The sequence below is a fragment of the Cinclus cinclus genome, chromosome 21 (genome assembly GCF_963662255.1).
Source record: "Cinclus cinclus chromosome 21, bCinCin1.1, whole genome shotgun sequence".
Taxonomy (NCBI): domain Eukaryota; kingdom Metazoa; phylum Chordata; class Aves; order Passeriformes; family Cinclidae; genus Cinclus; species Cinclus cinclus.
In genome coordinates, this window is record NC_085066.1 from 9,902,205 (window position 1) to 9,921,776 (window position 19,572).

At 47.6% G+C, this 19,572-nt stretch overlaps 1 protein-coding gene across 1 annotated transcript in view; it reads right to left on the minus strand.

The window, feature by feature from the left end:
* HDAC4 (histone deacetylase 4) overlaps positions 1 to 19,572 on the minus strand; it is a 172,703-nt gene that overhangs the window by 64,176 nt on the left and 88,955 nt on the right. Inside the window, exons 4-6 of the mRNA XM_062506782.1 lie at positions 17,428 to 17,672; positions 6,014 to 6,164; positions 2,996 to 3,116 (exon numbers count right to left, since the gene is read on the minus strand). Coding sequence (XP_062362766.1) covers positions 2,996 to 3,116; positions 6,014 to 6,164; positions 17,428 to 17,672 — 517 coding nt within the window. The remainder of the gene's footprint in view (positions 1 to 2,995; positions 3,117 to 6,013; positions 6,165 to 17,427; positions 17,673 to 19,572) is intronic.

Consider the following 19,572-nt stretch of genomic DNA (forward strand, 5'->3'; position numbering starts at 1 on the left):
AATGACATTTTTGCCTCTACATTGAGCAACAGACTTCCCCCCCACACCTTTTTTTTTTTTTTTTTTTTTTTTTTTTACTCATGACCTAAGCAGCACAATCGAGTACATTGAAGCTATTTTCATCCCTTTGTCAGGAAATGTGCAGGAATTCAAAGGGCCTGTTTAGATGTGCTCCAGGGCTGCTGAATGACAGATATTGAGCTCTGCAAACAGGAATACATTCCCTGGCTCCAGTACTGGATTCTGACGCAGTTTCCAGCAGCATGCACTGGTCTGCATGCCCCTTCAGGAATGTCAGAGCTCTGGGAGGGGAGGAAACTGGACACTGCATGGAGCTTGCAGGCATTCCTGAAAGCACATCCCTTCATTCAAGACATCCCCTGCTCCCTGAGCTCCTTCAAACATCCACACGCACAGACAGAAAGGTTGGAGAGATGATCTTGGAGGTCTTTTCCAACCTTAATCATCCCATGATTTGATATTTCATCCTTCAATCATGTTCAGCAAGGTGCACTGAATATACAGTCAGACATTTGTACCTGTGCTGGAATGTTTTGTGTTCACACTCATGGATGTTGGGATCATTCAATGTATAATTTAACGTGCAATTTAAAGTATAACTGTACCTCTCTACCTCTCCACCATGCAAATATTCAGTTAAACTCCCTTTCAAGGCTGCTAGCACAGAGTGGCTGCTTCCCAGGGGAATCACAGAGAACAGAAATTCCTGGGAGCTGGGCTGCCCAGTGGGTTCAGAATCCAGGGGAGGGACACTCTGACAATGCATTTCCAGAGAACTTCCTCTGCTGTTGCCTATCATAAAATCCCAGAGTGGTTTGGGATGGAAAGGACATTAAAGACCATCTTGTTCACCCCCTTCCACCATCCCAGGTTGCTCCAAGCCCTGCCTAATCTGGCCTTGAGCATTTCCAGGGATGATACGTCAACCTAGAGGTCTTTTCCAGCCCTAATACTTCTGTGATTCTGTGCCAGCAGAACATTTTTCCTGTCACAGCCACTGACGTCAGACCATCATGGTGCTCAATACCCTTAAGAGACTTTTCTTTCCCCCAAGCAACGCTTTCCATTTAAAAAAAAAGAAAAAAGGAATTCACAAACCTTAACAAGACCAAGGGAAGTGCTTAAAAGCAGGCATATTGCTTCAAGAGGCTCTCCCAGCATCTGTTACCACTTAATTGCCTCGCCTGCTCACAGTGGGAGCATGGAGCAGATCTCCTGCGAGACCTGCTCGCGTGTGCTCAACCCAACCACCACCCAACTGCATCACAGCACAGTTATGTGGGGACAGGAATGCCTCCAGAGCTCAGCTGGTAACCCATGAGATGCCATATCAATAAATACTAATACGTCAGAAATTTAAAGGTTGATTGTCCTTTCGGAAAAAAAAATAATTTTTTTTAATAGAATGGAAAGGGAAAAAAATCCTGAACTTCTGCCTTAACAAGTGAAGGGTGCATTTAAAAAATCCTGTGCTGTTGCCATCTGCCACCCTCGATTCAGCACTGAGAAAGAGCTGTGAGGCCCCAAGGCTTTGTCCATCTTAGGTTAAAATCCAGGACACCAATCCTCACACCACCACAAAACAGATGGAAAATGAGGGGATGGCACAACCTGAAATCCTTGTGCAATGGTTTGTGCATTGTCTCTACTTCATGAAGAAGCCCAGGATGTTTTGGGTTGGAAGGGGCCTCAAAGCCCATCCAGTGCCACACACCTTCCACTGTCTCAGGTTTCTCCAAGCCTCAGTGTCCAACCTTGGACACTTCCAAAGATCCAGGGGCAGCCACAGCTTCTTTGGGCACCCTGAATTCTAACTGACCTTGTACCACTCCGGCATTATTGTTATTTTAACCAACTTTTACAGAAATGGAGGCTCAGAGTCTTCAACCACCTTTAATGAAATCCCCAAGTCTCAGATTAGATTTTCAGAGACATATTAAAACTGCTCAATCTCACTTTGCCTCCAACAACATCTGAATTCTTCTGCCAACTCCACTTCAGCATTTCTGTCCTGGCCCAGAGCTGGGATAGCTTTCAAATTTCATTGCAGCTCAGTTTCTGGAATTTGGAAACATCTTCTGGCTATGACCTCATCCTCCCTGTACACACATTCATTTCTTAAGACTTAAAACACTGTCAGTGCCTCAGCTTGAACACGAATTTCATGGCAAAATGAAATTACTTTTGTTACTCAAAATTTCATGAATTTTAAGGTCACTAACGCCAACATCCAAAACACTTTGTTTTTTATTTAAGAAAGACAGTGACAAAATCACAGCAGTAGAAACTTCCAATTCACATCAAATTTTTTAACTGTCTTTAGTACAATGAAAAAGTTGATTTCTGAAATTGAAACTGGAGACCAGCAGTTGAGTATTTTCAGTTGAAAATGGAGATGCTGGGGCAGTTGTGATCAAAAGTGCAGAATGGACCCACTGGATGTTTCCAGTAAGAGCCAAGTACACAAAACTTCCAACTTTAAGAGATTAAGGAGAACAGTAAGCGTTAAAAGCTTTAAAATGCACCTAACTATCCTAAGCTGCAGAAATTCACTGAATTACAGAATATCCTGAGTTAGAAGGGACCCACAAGGATCCCCAAATTCCAGCTCCTGAACATAAAAAAATATTCCTCATTTGACTAAAGATCAAGTTTTACATCACCAGGTGGGATCAAATCCTGGGTGAAAAGCTGGAGGACTTATAAAAGCTGATCTCTGACTGTAGAACTCGTTAGAATAATTGTGTATTACAGATGACACAAGGACGTCTCCCTACTCACGGAGCACCATGACCATTCACAGCAGACACGAAAACCACTCACACTGGAACCCTCTGGAAAACACATTTTGGGAATGCATAGTGTTCCCATCACTGCTGGCTCATCCCACCAGCACATCAGATATGTTACCTCAGGGAACTGGAGACAAAAGGTGGCACTGGCTGAACCCTGCAGAAAGCCCAGCACCACTTACCCGTACCAGAAGCGAGGGTCACTGGATATGCAGTGGTTGAGATTACGGTGGGCCAGAGCCTTCTTCTTGTTCAACACAAATTCCTGCAATTTCATCTTCACTTCTGTGCTTGCCACAGCACCTGTGATTGAAAAAAAATTTAAAAAGGGTTATTAAGTCAATTCACATACTTGAAGAAATTTTAAATTTCTAAAACAGATCCTGAATTGAATCTTTCATTTCCAGTCCAAAAAAAAAAGAACTTTGCTTTCAAAGAGAGAAGAACAAAGTGCCTCCAGAAAGGAGCTCTCCCTTTTTATCCCTTTAGCTTGGCATAGAATCACAAGTTATGTTTGAAAACAGAGATAAAATTGGGTTTATTTCACCAGAAGAGGATGTTACACTTGCATAGAAGCATGGTCAGAATAAAGCACTTGTCCGGGGTATCCCATCTCTCTATGAACCAAATTTTTTAAGAAAAGGGGTCTTGTGCACCCTCAAGTTGTTAAATGTCACATCTAAAAGCAAAAGGGGAATGAGTCCAGTGGCTCATGTGTAGGTTTTGTCTTGAAAACTCCTGTAAACAGGGACCTCTTTGTTCCCAAGCCTCTGTGCACACCACGACCGACGTAACATTTCGCTTTGTTTACAAGCTCTCGCTTCAAATAGAAAACCTAACACTAAAAAAAAAGAAAAGAAATTTAAAGAAAGCGAGTCAGTCATTCTGCAGAGCTAAAATGTCAACTGTGTAATCCCTAATCCTGATTTCCTGCACAATGGAGAGCAGGCTGTTCCCCTGTTATGATGGATCCCAGTGATCATCGACTTGACAGGCCAGACTCCCAGGCAGGGCTCCTGACGGAGCAATGCATCCCAAGTTTGGCAAGGGGACACATGGAAAATGATGGTTCATCCACACCGTGACATAAGGCAGGAGCTCCAACGGAAAATATCTGGGCTGGGAGGAAAGGAAAAGGCCAGGGAAGTTGCCTGCTCCGCTGGGAACAAGAACTAAAAGATTCCCCCCCACCATGTTCTCGTGTCCTGCGCCCTGCCCCATGACAAGGTGACATTTGACATGCTGGGAGAACAAATCCTGGGCTCTCCCCAAGAGCAAGGAGCTGCAGCATTCCCACAAGGAACTGCCGGTAGGTGTAAAATGGTTCAAACACCAAAGTGAGAAAATTCCCTTTTTTTGGAGCCCTGCATTTCTCAGCAGCTCCACAAACACAGGTTTGGTGGAAAGTTCAAGAGAAGAGCTGGAGATTTGTTCCTGAGTAGCAGAAGATGCGACAAATCCACGCTTGAAAGCCTTCTCCCTCTAAAATGTGTCATTCTTAATCCATTAGCATCCTTAGAACGCTCAAACCTGGCTGTGTTCTGTCAGTTTGGCATAAACCTGTTCCTTAGAACACCTGAAGTTCAGTATTTCTGGAGTGTAAGGCTTACTTCATTAATGGAAGCAAAAAGATATCATAGAACGTCAGAGAGCCTGGGACTGGGCGGGACCCTAAGGATTATCTAATTTCAACGCTGTGCCATGGGCAGGGACACCTTCCACTGTCCCAGGCTGCTCCAAGCCCCAGTGCCCAACCTGGCCTTGGACACTTCCAGGGATCCAGGGGCAGCTACAGCTTCTCTGGGCACCCTGTGCCAGGGCCTGCCCACCCTCCCAAGGAACAATTCCTTCCCAGTATCCCATCCATCCCTACCCTCAGGAAGTGGGAAGCCATTCCCTGTGTCCTGTCCCTCCATCCCTTGTCCCCAGTCTCTCTCCAGCTCTCCTGGAGCCCTTTTAGGCACTGGAAGTGACCCTGAGCTCTCCATGGAGCCTTCTCTTCTCCAGGTGAGCACCCCCAGCTCTCCCACCCCGGCTCCAGAGCAGAGGGGCTAAGAAGGAAGGAGAACAAACTCCATCTCTCTCACACTCTCTTCATATTTCAGATCAGGACAATATTATCTTCTCTTTGCCAAATTTTGTGATGTGAGAAAAATAACTTAAGTATCCTTAAGAGCTGAGGTGCAATAATGATTCTACACCACAGCACTTCTTAAATAAAAGTAATTTAAAAATAAAACTGTAGCCATGAGAACAGGATCTTCAACTTAACATCCCGAAATCCTGGGTGTTTTCCTCTACACCTCTGTGTTTCACCCAAAAGATGCTTTTCTCTCATTTTTCAGCAATTTAAGGCGTTTTAATTTCTTTTCGGATTACTTTAATGAGCATGGCCAGGTATGTCTTCTGAGGAGAGGCCCAGCAAAACATGGACCAAACATCAACAGTTGATGGGAGCAGCAGGGGGAATTGGAAATGCTTAGGTATTCTGAACCCCTGGTCTTCCTAACACTTAAAAAGGTCTCCTAGACCCCAGTCTTTTCCTACTGAAAAAAGGTTCTTGGAGCTTTATTTTACTCCCAGTTCCCAGCCAGCATCCCATCTTCCTTCCACCACTTCTCCCATGGTGAAACCAGACCTGAGGAGTTGATGCCACTCTTTTAAGGTATTTTTCCCCCCATTCACTTGCAGAAAAAACCCAAACAAGCAGCCCAGAGTGTCTCTGATAAGGGACATTGTGAGGCCACAATGATCTCCTCAAGTGCATAATGACACAGTGGGAAAGGCACCCACAAGCTGTAACCTCCTGAAAAAAAATCCCCTGTGAATGGAAACGCTTCAAAAAGGGGAGAGCTGAGAACTTGGCTACATCTTAGAGTGAAATTCAGAGCAGCAGAAAGAGAAAAGGAGTGTAGCATGCATCTGGTGTATTTTATGGGCTTAATATTCTGCCTCCATTAGGAATGCTGCCAAAAAGACTTCAAAAAATGTTAAATCAAGGGAAGAGAGGATACGCTTCCTTTTGAAAAACGCTAAAATGGCATTTAGTGAGACAAAAATGAAGATAAAGCGGAGAAACGCGTTTCTCTCTTCCCCTCTATTCCCACAAGCTCTCTGTACCCTCAGGGAGGTTCCTCCAGCTTTCTGAGGCTCCTTCATGGCTCCCATCTACCCAAAGGAGTGGTGCTCTGGCCACTTACTCTCTTTCCCTTTCTCTTTGTTTTTCAGCTGCTGCAGTTTCTGCTCTCGGTGCTGCTTCTCCAGCTCCTGCTCCTGCCGGTGCTGCTCCAACTTCCTCTGGTGCTCCAACAGTTCCTGCTGATGCTTCATGGCCAGCATCTCCTGCTGCTGCTGCAGAGAAGAGAACAGGGAAAAGGAGCAAATTAACACCATCAGCCTTCCCAGAGCCAAAGCAGAGGCTGCAGGCAGCTGAAAATGACAGCTCTTCATTCATGGAAAGAAGGACAAACATGGGACTCCTTTTATCTCCATCGCCTGATTTTAAATAAAACCCCACTAGGGGCACCCTCAGTATTATTTGTTGCACAGAGAAATGTAGAAACTGTGGCTGCCCCATCCTTGGAAGTGTTCTAGGCCAGGCTGGATGGGACTTGGAGCAACCTGGGGTAGTGGGAAGTATCCCTGCTCATGGCAGAGGGTGGAACAAGATGGAATTTAATGTCCCATCTAACTCAAATCACGCTGAGATTCCATGATTAATTATAAAAAGAATTGCTCCAGTAGATATAAAAAATAATTCCCACAACAATTTCTCCAGGAAGGATTTTTCCCTGCCCTCTCAACTCCCCCACATTCATGGGAATAATCAGGAGACACCATGTCTAAGACAATTATTTGCAAAGCTTCCATCAGATGGGACATTCAAGGCTGGAAGCATTGAAGGCTCCTGCCCCTGTGCAAATGCCCCCTGGGCTCCCAAGGTCCCAGCAGCAGGGAGGTGTCAGTGTCCCCACCTGGGAAATTTGGGGTGCATTGCCCAGCTCAGACCCCTCTGTTTGGGTGCAGAGGGGATCCCAGATCCCAGAGCCCTCTGTTTGGGTGCAGAGGGGATCCCAGATCCCAGAGCCCTCTGTTTGGGTGCAGAGGGGATCCCAGAGCCCCGTTTGGGTGCAGAGGGGATCCCAGAGCCCTTTGTCTGGGTGCAGAGGGGATCCAAGAGTCCAGAGCCTTCTGTTTGGCTTCAGAGGGGATCCCAGATCCCAGAGCCCTCTGTTTGGGTGCAGAGGGGATCCCAGAGCCCCGTTTGGATGCAGAGGGGGTCCCAGAGCCCTCTGTCTGGGTGCAGAGGGGATCCCCATGAGACTGAGGCTGGCAGTTTGAAGGGAACACCCCGAGGGGACGCCCCATGTCCTTCGAGGCTGTAGAAAAGCAGGTGACAAACACCACACCCCAGCAGCCTGCAGAGGAGCAAAGGAATCTCTGTGGGGCTGAAGCCTGTTTTTCCCTGGAAAAGCAGCCATTTCACCTCCCAGCTCAATCTGCACCCTGCCCAGCAAGGCGCAGGCCGGGGCCCAGGATAGGGCCGCTCCTGGGCCTCCCGCAAACCCCTGGAATGTCAGGGCCTCCGGAGCCCTCCGGAACCCGTGGAGCACGGCGCCCACCCCGCACTCTTTACGTTGGCAGCTTATAAACCAAGGGATTGACGGGGAGCTGGCAGCTGCCGAGCCCCGAGCTCTCTGGGGCCGTGCTTAACGGGGGCCTGTGCTCCGATACCACCCACGGCTCCCACAGAACCCCCGAGGGGCCGGGAGCACGGAGCTGTGGGACGGCTTGGGTTGGAAGGGACCCTAAAGATCACCCCTGCTATGGGCAGGGTCCAAGCCATGGCTGTTACGACAGGGAAGCTGCTCTCTCCAAGAACATCCCAACCCATCCTTCTCCAAACCCTGCCAGCTCCTGCATACGTGGAAATCCCGCCCCCCAAAGTTCTTCCTTCTCCTTGAGCACATCTTCCTTTTAATGCGTGTGGGTTCGCTTGAAGCTAACTTTAGTTTCGGTTACAATACATTATATACGTCTCATTGCAGAGCATTTTAAAACATGACAGCTTATTAATATTTTTACTATTACTTATAGCCAATCATAACTACTAACATCACCATATTTATGTTACTATTTCCAATTACAAAACGTTAGTATGTTACTAAGTTAGAAGTTGTTAGTTAGAAAGTCAGAAGTTGTTTTTTTAGTTTTCTTGCAGTGGAAATTGTTGAGATTTTTTTACTTGCAACATGGCATTTTTTGTTTGCCTGTGAAAATCTTTTTGTTTGGTAAAATCATCTTTTGTTTGAGCTGGATTTATCCTTTGCTTTGAGTTATAAAAACCCTTTCCAACTCACTTGCTCTTTGCCTTCTTAGTTATCCAGTAAGATTGGCTCAGCAAATTTTTTTTTCTATATTAAAACTTGCTATTATTTTTTTTTTTCAGATTCTATATTCAAAGATCTTTTTGTTATACATACATATCTGTGAGACCTTATTGCCAAATCCTTATCCTTTCTAACAAATCCCTTTAGCTGAGATTCTTGGGGTGTCCTGTGCAGGGCCAGGAGTCGGACTTGACGATCCTTGTAAACCCCTTCCATCTCTGGATATTCTAGGCTCCTCTGAATAATCTCTGGCATTGCACACTTGCATCACCCAATGCTTCAGCCACAGATACACAATAAATACCAATAAAATCACACCATTCTATATAAAAATGCAAAAAAAAAAAAAAAAACAATCTAAGAGGTATTTACAATCTGCCTGGCTATCTGCTGGAAGCTCTCCATGGAGGAATCCCTGCTGTTGCCTGTTCCAAGCAGGCAGACTGTTGTAAAACACCAGAAATCCAGTTATTTTGTAGTGACTGCACCTATGCTTCCCCTCCTAATTCTACTGAATTATATGTAAACAATCAAAAATCTACACTGGAAAAAAAAACCTAGAAAAGGAGGGAAAAAATAGAGGAAACCAGCTATTTTTGTTTTCTAATTAAGCAGCAGCTTCTACTAACACATCTCCATTTGGGGAAAGAGTCTCTTTCCCGACTTCCAACAAGTCCACCACATGGTGGGCTTTGAGAACCTCGCCATGGAAAGTATGCAAATGAACAATATTTAATGCACAATATGGTAAAACAGGTTTTGTTATTTTTATGGAATCAGGAGCCTTTTCTCTCCATCTGCAGTCTCCTAGGCTCTGCAGGCTCTGCTTCCAGCAATGGTTTACATACATTAGGCTGCTTTAGAAGGAGCTGTGCTTTCATTGACATCTGGAGTGAAACGGGAATGAAAAGCTCAATTTGTCACCGGATGGTTTAGGGAAGTTTCATTAGGGATGTATTGTCTCTGTTCATTTTGACCCCAGTTTCCACAAAGCCTATTCTTAATACAGTTTTTCAAGTGGTTTCAAAGTTGGAAAAAAAATTTAAAAAATATAAAATAATGAAGCCACGTCTCCAATTGTACTCATGAAAAATGGAAAGAAATCACTGTTGGTGTCTGCTGTAGCCCGGGAAAACAAAAAAATAAAATCCATCCGGGTGTCCTCTCAGGGCTATTTCTCCACACTTACCAGGAATGTTATGGGAAAACAGAAATTTAGGCCAGATATCAGGAGAAAGCTCTTCCCCCAGAGGGTGCTGGGCACTGCCCAGGCTCCCCAGGGAATAGGCACAGCCCCAAGGCTGCCACAGCTCCTGGAGCATTTGGACAAGGCTCCCAGGGATGCAGAGGGTGGAATTGTTGGGGTGTCAGGAAAAACATCATTTTTTGGTTCATTTAAAGCAAATTTAAACAGCACTGCCCACTCAGACCCTGTGTGTTCATCACATCCAGCTGGGGCAGGGGGTTTATTCCCCAACTGTATTTCCCAAACACTGACATTTCATTGCAAAGTGATTCACCAAGGGAAATCCCTGGATCTGAAACTAGCTCAGCCCCAAGTCTGAGGAGCACTGTATGACAGACACACACAAACACACTGCATTAGGGAGCTCAGAACATCTGAATTAGGTGCTCTTGCCAAAATCAATATTTGTAAATATTCATAACTATGGGGATTCCTGCATATGCTTAATTTCACTGCTCCCACTATTTCTGAAAACTGCACAAATGTTCAACTGTACCTGCAGTTAGAGTTGCTGGTTCTCCTTTAGCATAAATTAATATTAATAAAGGTAACAGGGAGAATGCAGAGCATTTCCAGGTATTTATCAACTGTAAGCCTACCCTGATCCAGAGGATTTTGCCACCACATTCCTTAATTGTCTTCAGTGCTCCAGCTTGTCTGCCTGGGAGGGGGACTGACACCTTATCAGTAAGGAAACTGTCACAGAGAAACCTCTTTTCAAGAGAAATGCAGCTAAAATGGTTCTCTTTAGTCTTTGTGGTGCCCTCCCAGGAAGCATGGAGTGCTGACACCAAGATCCCATTTCCCTGAGAGAAGGATGGATTTAATGGTGACATGTTGCAATTGTGGATTTCCACAACCACTCCTCCAGCTGCCAAACAAGAAGCTAAGCACAGAGATCCTTCCTGCTCCCTCCCAGCTCAGACTGGCTCCTGGGTGTTTATAAGAGATATTTTGAATAGCTGCAATTAGTGGAAGGGAGAGCAAAATAACTGTGGAGATAAGCACAAGCCTGGGTGAACAGCAGTTGGAACACTTCTGGATGATAAATATTCCCTGGCATGCAAAGTAGCTGTGTCCAGCTCCCAGCTTGCATCTCAATCCACACCTGAGATCAGCTCCAGCACAGGGGGATATCAGGGAAATGCTCTTCTGCCACCTGTCCTGGACAAATTCTACAGTTTTTGGGGTTTAAATCACGTATTCAAAATGATCTTTGGACTCAGGCTCTGTAAAAATAAAGTCAAGACATAGCTGAGGATGAAGAAAAACTCTCCAAGAAACTACACATCAAATCATCCCCCTAAAATCCCTTGGCTAGGGGTGGGAGCAAAGCACAGGTACTGGGATTTCTGGGAGATGGATTTCTGGGAGCACTGCTTTGTTGGGTTGTTTCACAGCAATCCTAATGCTGGCTGGATGCTGTGCTTCATGCTCCCACCATCCTGTTTACAGAAGTCTCAAGCTGTGGCTCCAGTCACAGGATCCACTCTCTTGGCTCCATGGTGGCCTGTTTAGGATATCTCCTGGAGCACCAGGCAGAATAAACCAGCTGTGCTGGAGACAGGCAGGGGGGAACACTGTGGCTTCCAGCAGCAGCCAAGACACAAAGATCTGGGAGAAGGAGCACCTTTCATCTCTTTTCTGGGACATGCATCCCACATGCCCCGTTCCCACCATTGGGCACCTGACAGCTGGCTAATCCCACGCCAGAAATTCCCATGGGCAGGGAATTTTCCGCATGGAAGCAATTCCTCCCAGCCAGCAGCTCCCTGGGCAGGAGACTGATCTTGGTCAGATGCATCCTACTGAAAATGTCTGGTGCTTGGGTTTAGAAGATGAAACCGTCTCCAGGACTGGGAATGACGGTGAGGTTCCCTTCCTGCCAGCTCCAGGTGATAAGATCCCATGTTTCACTTTGGGAAACAATCCCACATTTCACTTCACATTCCTACACTGATGCTCTGTGTTCCCTTTGACTACTTCAAATTGTTTTCTAAATTCAAAAATAAGATAAAATTAGAGTTGAACATTCGGGTGTGGAAGCTGCCAAAACATCCCTTCTGCTTCCATTTACTTTGAAATTCCAAACTGACCAAAAAATAACCATGGTGCCCCGCACGCATTTTAGATTTTTCTGGAGTTCCCATTGTGCTCCTTCCAGCCAGCCAACCATGGCTCATCTCAGAAGAAACCAAAGGGAAACATTTCTTCTACTTATTTCCAGTAGCTCTGTAAGGCCCAGAGCAGACAAATTTCCCTGGATAAGCATTCCAGCTTCACTCCTGCTTGGATGGTAGGAAGATGCCTGAATTATCCCAGCCTGATGCAGGCATATCAACCAAGTGATGGGGTAAAAGGTGTCCAAGCTGCTCCATGGATTTGTTGACAGAACCCACCCCTCAGTGTGCAGGTTTGTCCTCACTACTCTCACAAAAGATCCTGACTTTGAGGCTGAGGAAAAGTCACCACCCACCCCCTTCAAAGGGAGCAAACACACTGATCTTCCAAAAGTTTTCCCCAGGGTTGCTTCCATCAGAAGTTAAGTTTCGCAGGATCTAAGGTGTAAGTTTTGGAGTGGGCTCAGTGTGCCAGAAAAGTGAGGCAAGGTCACTGAGAAAGAACAGGAAGCCGTCTGGAAATAGCGCAAGTTCCAAGGCGTTCGAGTAGTAACGAGGCACAAAATGTTCAGTCTGGTCTTTTACCACTGACTGTACCCAGATGCAGCTTCCTAAGATGAATAATCCTGTCATCCCAGAATCCAGACAGAGGCAGACACCTGGTATCTCTGGGCTTTTCAAGTTCCTCTTGAAAGGGACACAGGCTGCGAGGAGTAGGCGTGCTGCGGAAGAGCGGCACAGAAATAAGCAGAAGGAGCCCCTCCAGGCTGGCTGCTGCAGGAAGGCAGGCCCAGAATAGGAGCTGGGATAGCAAGGGCTGGAAGTTGGCCCTTCTGGAGTCCAAGGGAAGCAGATGCTGTGCAGGAGCCATGCTGCTGCTGGCAGCACCCTTGGTGACATGGGGAAGGTGCCACAGGGGATCAGCAGGTAGCAACCCCAGCAGCAGAACTGAAACACACCCAGCTTTCCCTGCTGAGCAGGAATCAACGTGGAATTAGCATGGAGAGGCCACCCAAAAGAAGCTCTGGGCACCATCAGGGCTATACTTAGAGCAGCCCCACTAAAGGACTATGTGATTTGGGCCCAGTGAGCTACCACGGAATCATGGAATGGGCTGGGTTGGGTTGGGAGGGGCTTTAAAGATGATCCCGTTCTACTCCCTGCCATGGGCAGGGACACCTTCCACCACAGCCCCATCCAGCCCGACCTTGAGCAGCTCCAGGGGCATCCTGCAGGCAAACCTGCCATTCCATAGGCAGGTGGGTGCACATGAAAGCAAGAAGCAGCTTTTTATTCAGCATCAACATGACAACTATCAAGTCTAGACATCTTTGGGAAAGAATTACATTTCTTTACAGCACAGCAAAATCTGTCTGGAAGATTCCCTGAAAGATTTTCACTCCCTGAAACTAAAGGAATGGCCTGGGAGTTTCACCCTGTGTCTCTGAACTAGATGCTGATCCTTCAGATGTGCTACTATCCCTCACTCAATGTAGGAATTCATTCTGTCAGGGGAAAGAGAACAATTTCAGGATCACTGCACAGCAAACACCCTCACGAAGTTCCTTTCCCTGCTGCTGCTTCCCTGCCCATCCTGTCTATGTTGGATGCACAGCCCAGCACTCCCTGTGCTAGGGATGCACACAGTCCTTTCTCAGATGGTGGGAAAACTGGGAATGGGATTGCACACCCATGGGTGAGGATTTCAGGCTCACGAGGAGCTGGGAGGCTCAGCTGCTTCCCTGTGCTGTTATCCCTCCACCAACGTGCGTAAGCATCCCCAAGAAGCTTCCAGCTGTGGCTATAAAACAGCCAGAGCTGGGAAGAGCCCTGCTCCAAGCTCGGACAGAGCAGATGATCCACATTCCCCACGACGTCCTTCCCTCCCCGCTGAGCTCAGTGCCTGAGGTGCCTCTGGCCCTGCCAAAGCGCCCATCCTGCTCCTCTTCCATCCAGCCCTTGACGAGAAGGGCAAAAGGAAAAGCTTCTGGTAACTTCCAGCTAATCTTGGCTGGGAATGAGTGACTCACAAAGGAAAAAATTCCCTGACGGTTCCTCTGCAACCAAAGGTCAGGCAAAGCTCACAGTGGGACCTGCAGAGAGGCTTTCCACCATCTCACCCAAGAGCCAGGCCCCTTATTCCCTCCTTGGTTTTGTTCAGGAAGGCAGATTTGAAGGCCATAAATATTGTCCTGCATCCGGTGATGGCACGGAGAAGTGGAAAACCCGCCTGGCTGAAGGTGAGTGGTTACAGGAGAGATGAGCAGCCGCCGGTGCCTCTCCCTTGGTGCTTTCTGGAGTCAGGCCTGCACAATCTGCAGAGCTGCTCTGGAGCTGTGAAAGAAACAGCCCACCCTGCTCTGCATGGTGTGTAGCCTTCAAAAGATTCAGCTTAGTTTCCCCAAAACATCTCAGGGTTTCCACAGAATCGCCATGGAGCGCTTCGGGTTCGGAGGGACCTTAAAGTCCATTGCTTTCCAACCCCTGCTGTGGGAAGGGATATCTCCCACTAGAGCAGTTTACTCCAAGCCCTGTGCCTCATCACTAATTTCTTCCTAATATCCAGTCTAAGCTTACTCTTTCAGTTCAAAGCCATTCCCTCTACTCCTATCTCTCTCTCTCCATGCCTGTGTTTTCTCCTTACCCTCCCACTCCTCCCCTGTGCCAAGCTCTGTGTCCATTATTGAGCCCTTCCACAAATATTGTTTCACTTATTTCCTGGCTCTCTCCAACTTGCACCATCTTGGGGAATCTGGCACTTTTGTGTGAAGACCAAAACACGATGTCTATAAAAGCAAGGACTGGGACATGCCAGGGAAAGGATCACATGTTCAGGCAGTCATCGCCTTCTCCTCCTGCACTAGGTCAGATGATTAAAACCAAGCTGATGGAAGCGATTCCAAGCTCTGGAAAAAACCAAACTTCAGCTCTCAATAGGAAAAAGTTATCTACTGGGATAGAAAAACAGGCAATCACGCCAGCATTTTCCAGGCCAAACTTCACTCACTTAAAGTGTTCCTCACACTCCCACTTTGTTTGGGGGGTGGGATGGAGGGGCGTTTCTGTCAAGCCAGACCAGATCCTCTGTTCCCACCAACACCACGGCAATAAAAGAAATAATACAACCCCAAACCAAACAAATTTCTCCTGTGCCAGCAAAGGAGTCAACACTGGAAACAAAGGAGCTGTTTGAAAGCTTCACCAGCTGGGAAAGCTGGGGGTGCTCACCTGGAGAAGGGAAAGCTCCAGGGAGAGCTCAGAGTCCCTTCCAGGTCCTAAAGGGGCTCCAGGACAGCTGGAGAGGGACTTGGGACAAGGGATGGAGGCACAGGACATATGGAATGGGTTCCCACTGCCAGAGGGCAGGGAGAGATGGGATATTGGGAAGGAATTGTTCCCTGGGAGAGAGGGCCTGGGCTGGAATTCCCAGAGAAGCTGTGGCTGCCCCTGGATCCCTGGCAGTGTCCAAGGCCAAGTTGGACACTGGGGCTTGGAGCAGCCTGAGATAATGGGAGGTGTCCCTGCCTATGGTAGGGAGTGAAATTAGATGATCCTTAGTGTCCCTCCTAACCCAAAGCTTTCAGGGATTCTATGAAATAAATGCTTGCACTCACTAATTAAAACGGTGGATGCCAGGCTGCAGGGGAAAAAGCCAAAGTAATCAATTCTAGACAGTACCACATACACAGAACAGTGAAATGCAGAAAGTCTTCCAGTTTCTTTTCTTCCAGAAAATCTTTGCAGTTTCCAACGCAATTGTGGGTTTAACGTTATCACAGAATCACAGAATGGTTTGTGTTGGGACCTTGAATCTCATCCCATTCCCAACCCCTGCCATGGGGTGTTCATGCCTGTGTGACTAAAAAAAAAAAAAAAACCAAAACAACTCAATTTCTCCAAAAAGAGCTCTGCAACTTCACTCAGGACTCTTTCTTTACCAAACTGCACAGCTCAAGTGCTTCACTTGCAGAAGATAAATGGGTTTTATTTGCTTTAACATCCCCGCCCTGCTGTCTTCATGTGCTGGGCAGCTCGAAGTCCAAATTTAAAGCTATATATTTGAAATCTCTGGGCAAAATAATCACTTCCCTGCACTCACAGCCACTGGACTTAACACAGCTGCCAGTTCTAAAAGTCACCTAAATGTGGGCTGACTCCTGAACACAGAGACAAGCAGGATGTTTTCCCAGAGAAAATGCACCACAGTCACACGCTGGGGCAGTGTTTGGGGGTTATTTTCTTTGTGAGGCATCACAGGGTTTATTTCAATAAGGTGCTGTTTGATTTTTAAAGCAATTCTGGTCTCACTGACACACTTAATACTCTCAGAGATCACTTTGCAGGCCACACTTTGGTACAGGACTGCATCATCCCTCTTTTAAGGCTCTCATTTAGCCAAGCTTACACACGAAATGAAGAACTTCATTACCTAATGGGCTGGATGTACTGTGGTGTCCCAAAATTAGAGCTCAGCTTCCTCCTTACACAGATTTTGAGCAGATTCAGTCAGAGCTTTGACATAAATGAGAGCAAATATGTTCCTACCACCAGCGCTTTGAGCTTGGCCATTCAATGGGAACAAGCCTGCCTGATTTTTCATAGACAAATAACTACAGGCACAGGCAGTTATAAGGGAATAATGGAAATTTTGTCACAGGAATTCCCCGTCCCTCCCCCCGCCCCGAGTGCTTGCGCCAGCAGTGGGCAAATGTGCAACTACAGAAACGTGGGGATATGTAAACGTTCCATAGACACACCCAGGGATGCACACATTGTGCATCCATGTATAAATATATCCACTCTTAGGCACCTCCTCATCTCTGCCCTGGCACCAGAAGAAAGGACTCACAGGGGCATTTGCTGTTAATCCAGCCTCAAACTGGGACACTTCTCACAAAGTCCAGCTCCTCTCTGTACTAAGAAGTCTGTAAATAACACCCCGTTAACTTTCAATCCCATCTTCCCCAATCTGACATGCATTTTGTATTGAAATGAAAGCATTTAAGGTTGAATCAAGGTTGCTTTTTAATATTACATTAAGGCTATTTACCATGTGCAGCACTAATCCCCCTTTGAAAAAAGGAACCTATTACCAATTCGGAAAGCTTAGGTTGCCATAGCAATAGTCCAGCACTGGGAAATATTTATATAATGTCTCATGTTTTCACTCTGCAACAGCCATCTTCCAGACTGGACTGCCCACTGACCCTGCCTGGTGTTTCCTCCCTGTCTGGTGTTTCCACCTGTTTGGTGCCTAATCCCAAAAAATGTGAACATGTCCAGGCCCACCTGCAAGCACTGCCCCTGCACTCCTGCAGTCCCACCACAGCCCCCACGCTCTGTCCGCAGATTGTGATGATGTCAAACGTCCAAAGAAGCTCCTGTGCCACTGCTCCCAAAATGTGTGACCTCCTGCTGGGGTCAATTCCACTGAGGTATTTTCTGTGTCCAGGGCCGGGAACCCAGCTGGGGAAGGGTCTGGAGCCCTAGGCGCAGCTGAGGGAGCTGGGAAAGTGGCTTAGCCTGGAGGAAAGAAGGCTCAGTGGGGCCCTCATTGCTCTGCACAGGAGGGTGGAGAGCAAGGGACAGGACAATAGGAAACAACCTCGAGCCATGATGGGGAAAGTTCAGATTGAAGATTAGGGAAAATATCCTCCCTGAAATGGTGACCAGGCCTTGGAACAGCTTCCCCAGGGCAGTGGTGGAGACACCATACCTGGAATTGTTCAGAAGGTGTGTGGGGTGCAGTGCCTTGGGACCGTGGAGGTGCTGCTGGGTCGACAGTTGCAATGGATGATCCTGGAAGGCTTTTCCCGCCTCAGCAATTCCACAGTCCCCTCGTCCCCGGCCACCCTTACCTTGATGTGCTCGTGCAGCTGCGCCTCGTGCTGCCGGGAGAGCTGCTCGTGCTGCCGCTGGAACTCTGCAATCAGGATCTGCCTCTGGATCTGCTGCTTCTGCTTGAGGGCCAGCAGCTCCTGCTGCAGCTGCTGCTCGCGCAGCGTGGGCTCTGTCACCGGCATGGAGAACTGGTGGTCCAGCCGCAGGTCCATGGGCACCGAGCTCGGCGCCACTTGCAAGGGAAGAGCTGTGCTCACGTCAACTGCAGGGCAGAACACAAGAGCAGGGCTGAGTGCACTCCTAAGCCAGCAAAGGACAGAGGAACCATGGTCTGAATGAAGAGCAGCACCATGAAACTCACGCCATTCCTTTAGGGGGAGGCAAGGACTACAGGAATTCAGGGGCTGACACTTTTTCCACCTGGCAGCACCTCCTACAAACCCGTGTGCTTTGCAGTAAGCACAGAGTGTCATGTGTGACCCATCTGTACCTTCCAAATACACACACCCCTCTGCTCCACTCACCCAGCACCACTGGAAACAAGGAGGAAACAGAGCAATCTGAGACTTCTGAGAAAGGATTGATACTGTCTTGTGATGAATGAACTGATGGACTGCCCTGGCCAGGAACATGAGTCAAGAAACTCATGCAGAAAACCATGATATGCTGTATATTAAATCCCAAAGAGGTTTGGCTTGGGATGGACCTCAAAGCCCACCCAGTGCCACCCCCACCATGGGCAGGGACACCTTCCACTGTCCCAGGCTGCTCCAAGCCCGAATGTCCAACCTGGCCTGGGACACTTCCAGGGAGCCACAGCTCTGGGCACCCTGTGCCAGGGCCTGCCCACCCTTATAGGGAACAATTCCTTCCCAACATCCCATCTACCCCTGCCCTCTGGCAATGGGAAGCCACAAGTCCTTTGCAATAGCCGAACTCAGTGAACTCAGCTTGTTTCTCCTAAAAAGGAAAAAAAAAATTACTGCCACCCCATGAATGACTAAAAATCTTCTAAATTCCACCTGAGTGACAGTTCTGCCTTTCACAGGTATTCTGTATTTCCAACACTGGCTGCCTCTCTTTCTCTCTCTCTGGGGCAATCCCTCAGTACCTCTGCTGAGAGCTTTGAAGGAACATCAGTTACAGGGTAACAAAGGCTAATCTCTCAGAAACACTGAGCTTCAGAAAAATTGGAAAATAAAGGTGGGTTTTTTTTTTCTCCAAAGCTTCTGTCAGGACATTAATCTTATCCATCCCAGGGAGAGAATTTTCACAGGGTTTTTCCCAAATATGCTGGTGGAGCAGAGGTCCAGGAGGGTGCTCACCCCTCCCTGCTCCCAGAGAGGAGGATGAGGAGAAGGAGGAGGAGACTTTCTTTTTTTAATGGAAACATTTTCAGCAAAAGGTCACATTACTGGAAGTGTTGCTATTTTTCATCCCACAAACTCTTCTCTCCACTTCCCTTTTGTTTTCCTTCCTGAGGCCTTTTCTCTGCTCCCCTCTCTCCCCCACACAACCACAGCGAGGATTCCTTGCTGTGGATTGATTTTCAAGCCACAGCCAGGGATTTTGGGAGGAGAAGCACACACTGACCCACAAATAACCACTCAAACTCACCTAAACACTGTCTTTGAGGTCTCTGGGGAGAGCTCAGAGCCCCTCCCAGGGCCTAAAGGGCTCCAAGGCCAGGTTGGACACTGGGGCTTGGAGCAGCCTGGGACAGGGGAAGGTGTCCCTGCCCGTGGCAGGGGTGGCACTGGATGGGCTTTAAGGTCCTTCCCAGCCCAAACCATTCTGTGATCCCATGTGTTCTCCTTGTCTTGTCCCTCCATGCCTTGTCCCCAGTCCCTCTCCATCTCTCCTGGAGCACCTTTAGGCCCTGGAAGGGGCTCTGAGCTCTCCCTGGAGCCTTCTCCTGTCCAGGCTGAACACCCCCATCTCTCCCAAGCATGCAAAACTGAACCCAGTTTCAGTTAGAAAGAACACCCTGCCACTTGTGATTGTGCCTTGAGACCCATTCCTCCTACTTTACTCCCCAAAAACAAGCCTTAAGTTGCCATTCCCCACTGGAAAACAGTCCTATGTAAACCTGACCAATCCCCCATTTCCCACCCAAGGAACTCATCACCCCACAGCTGCAGGGATGAGGACCACAATTCCCA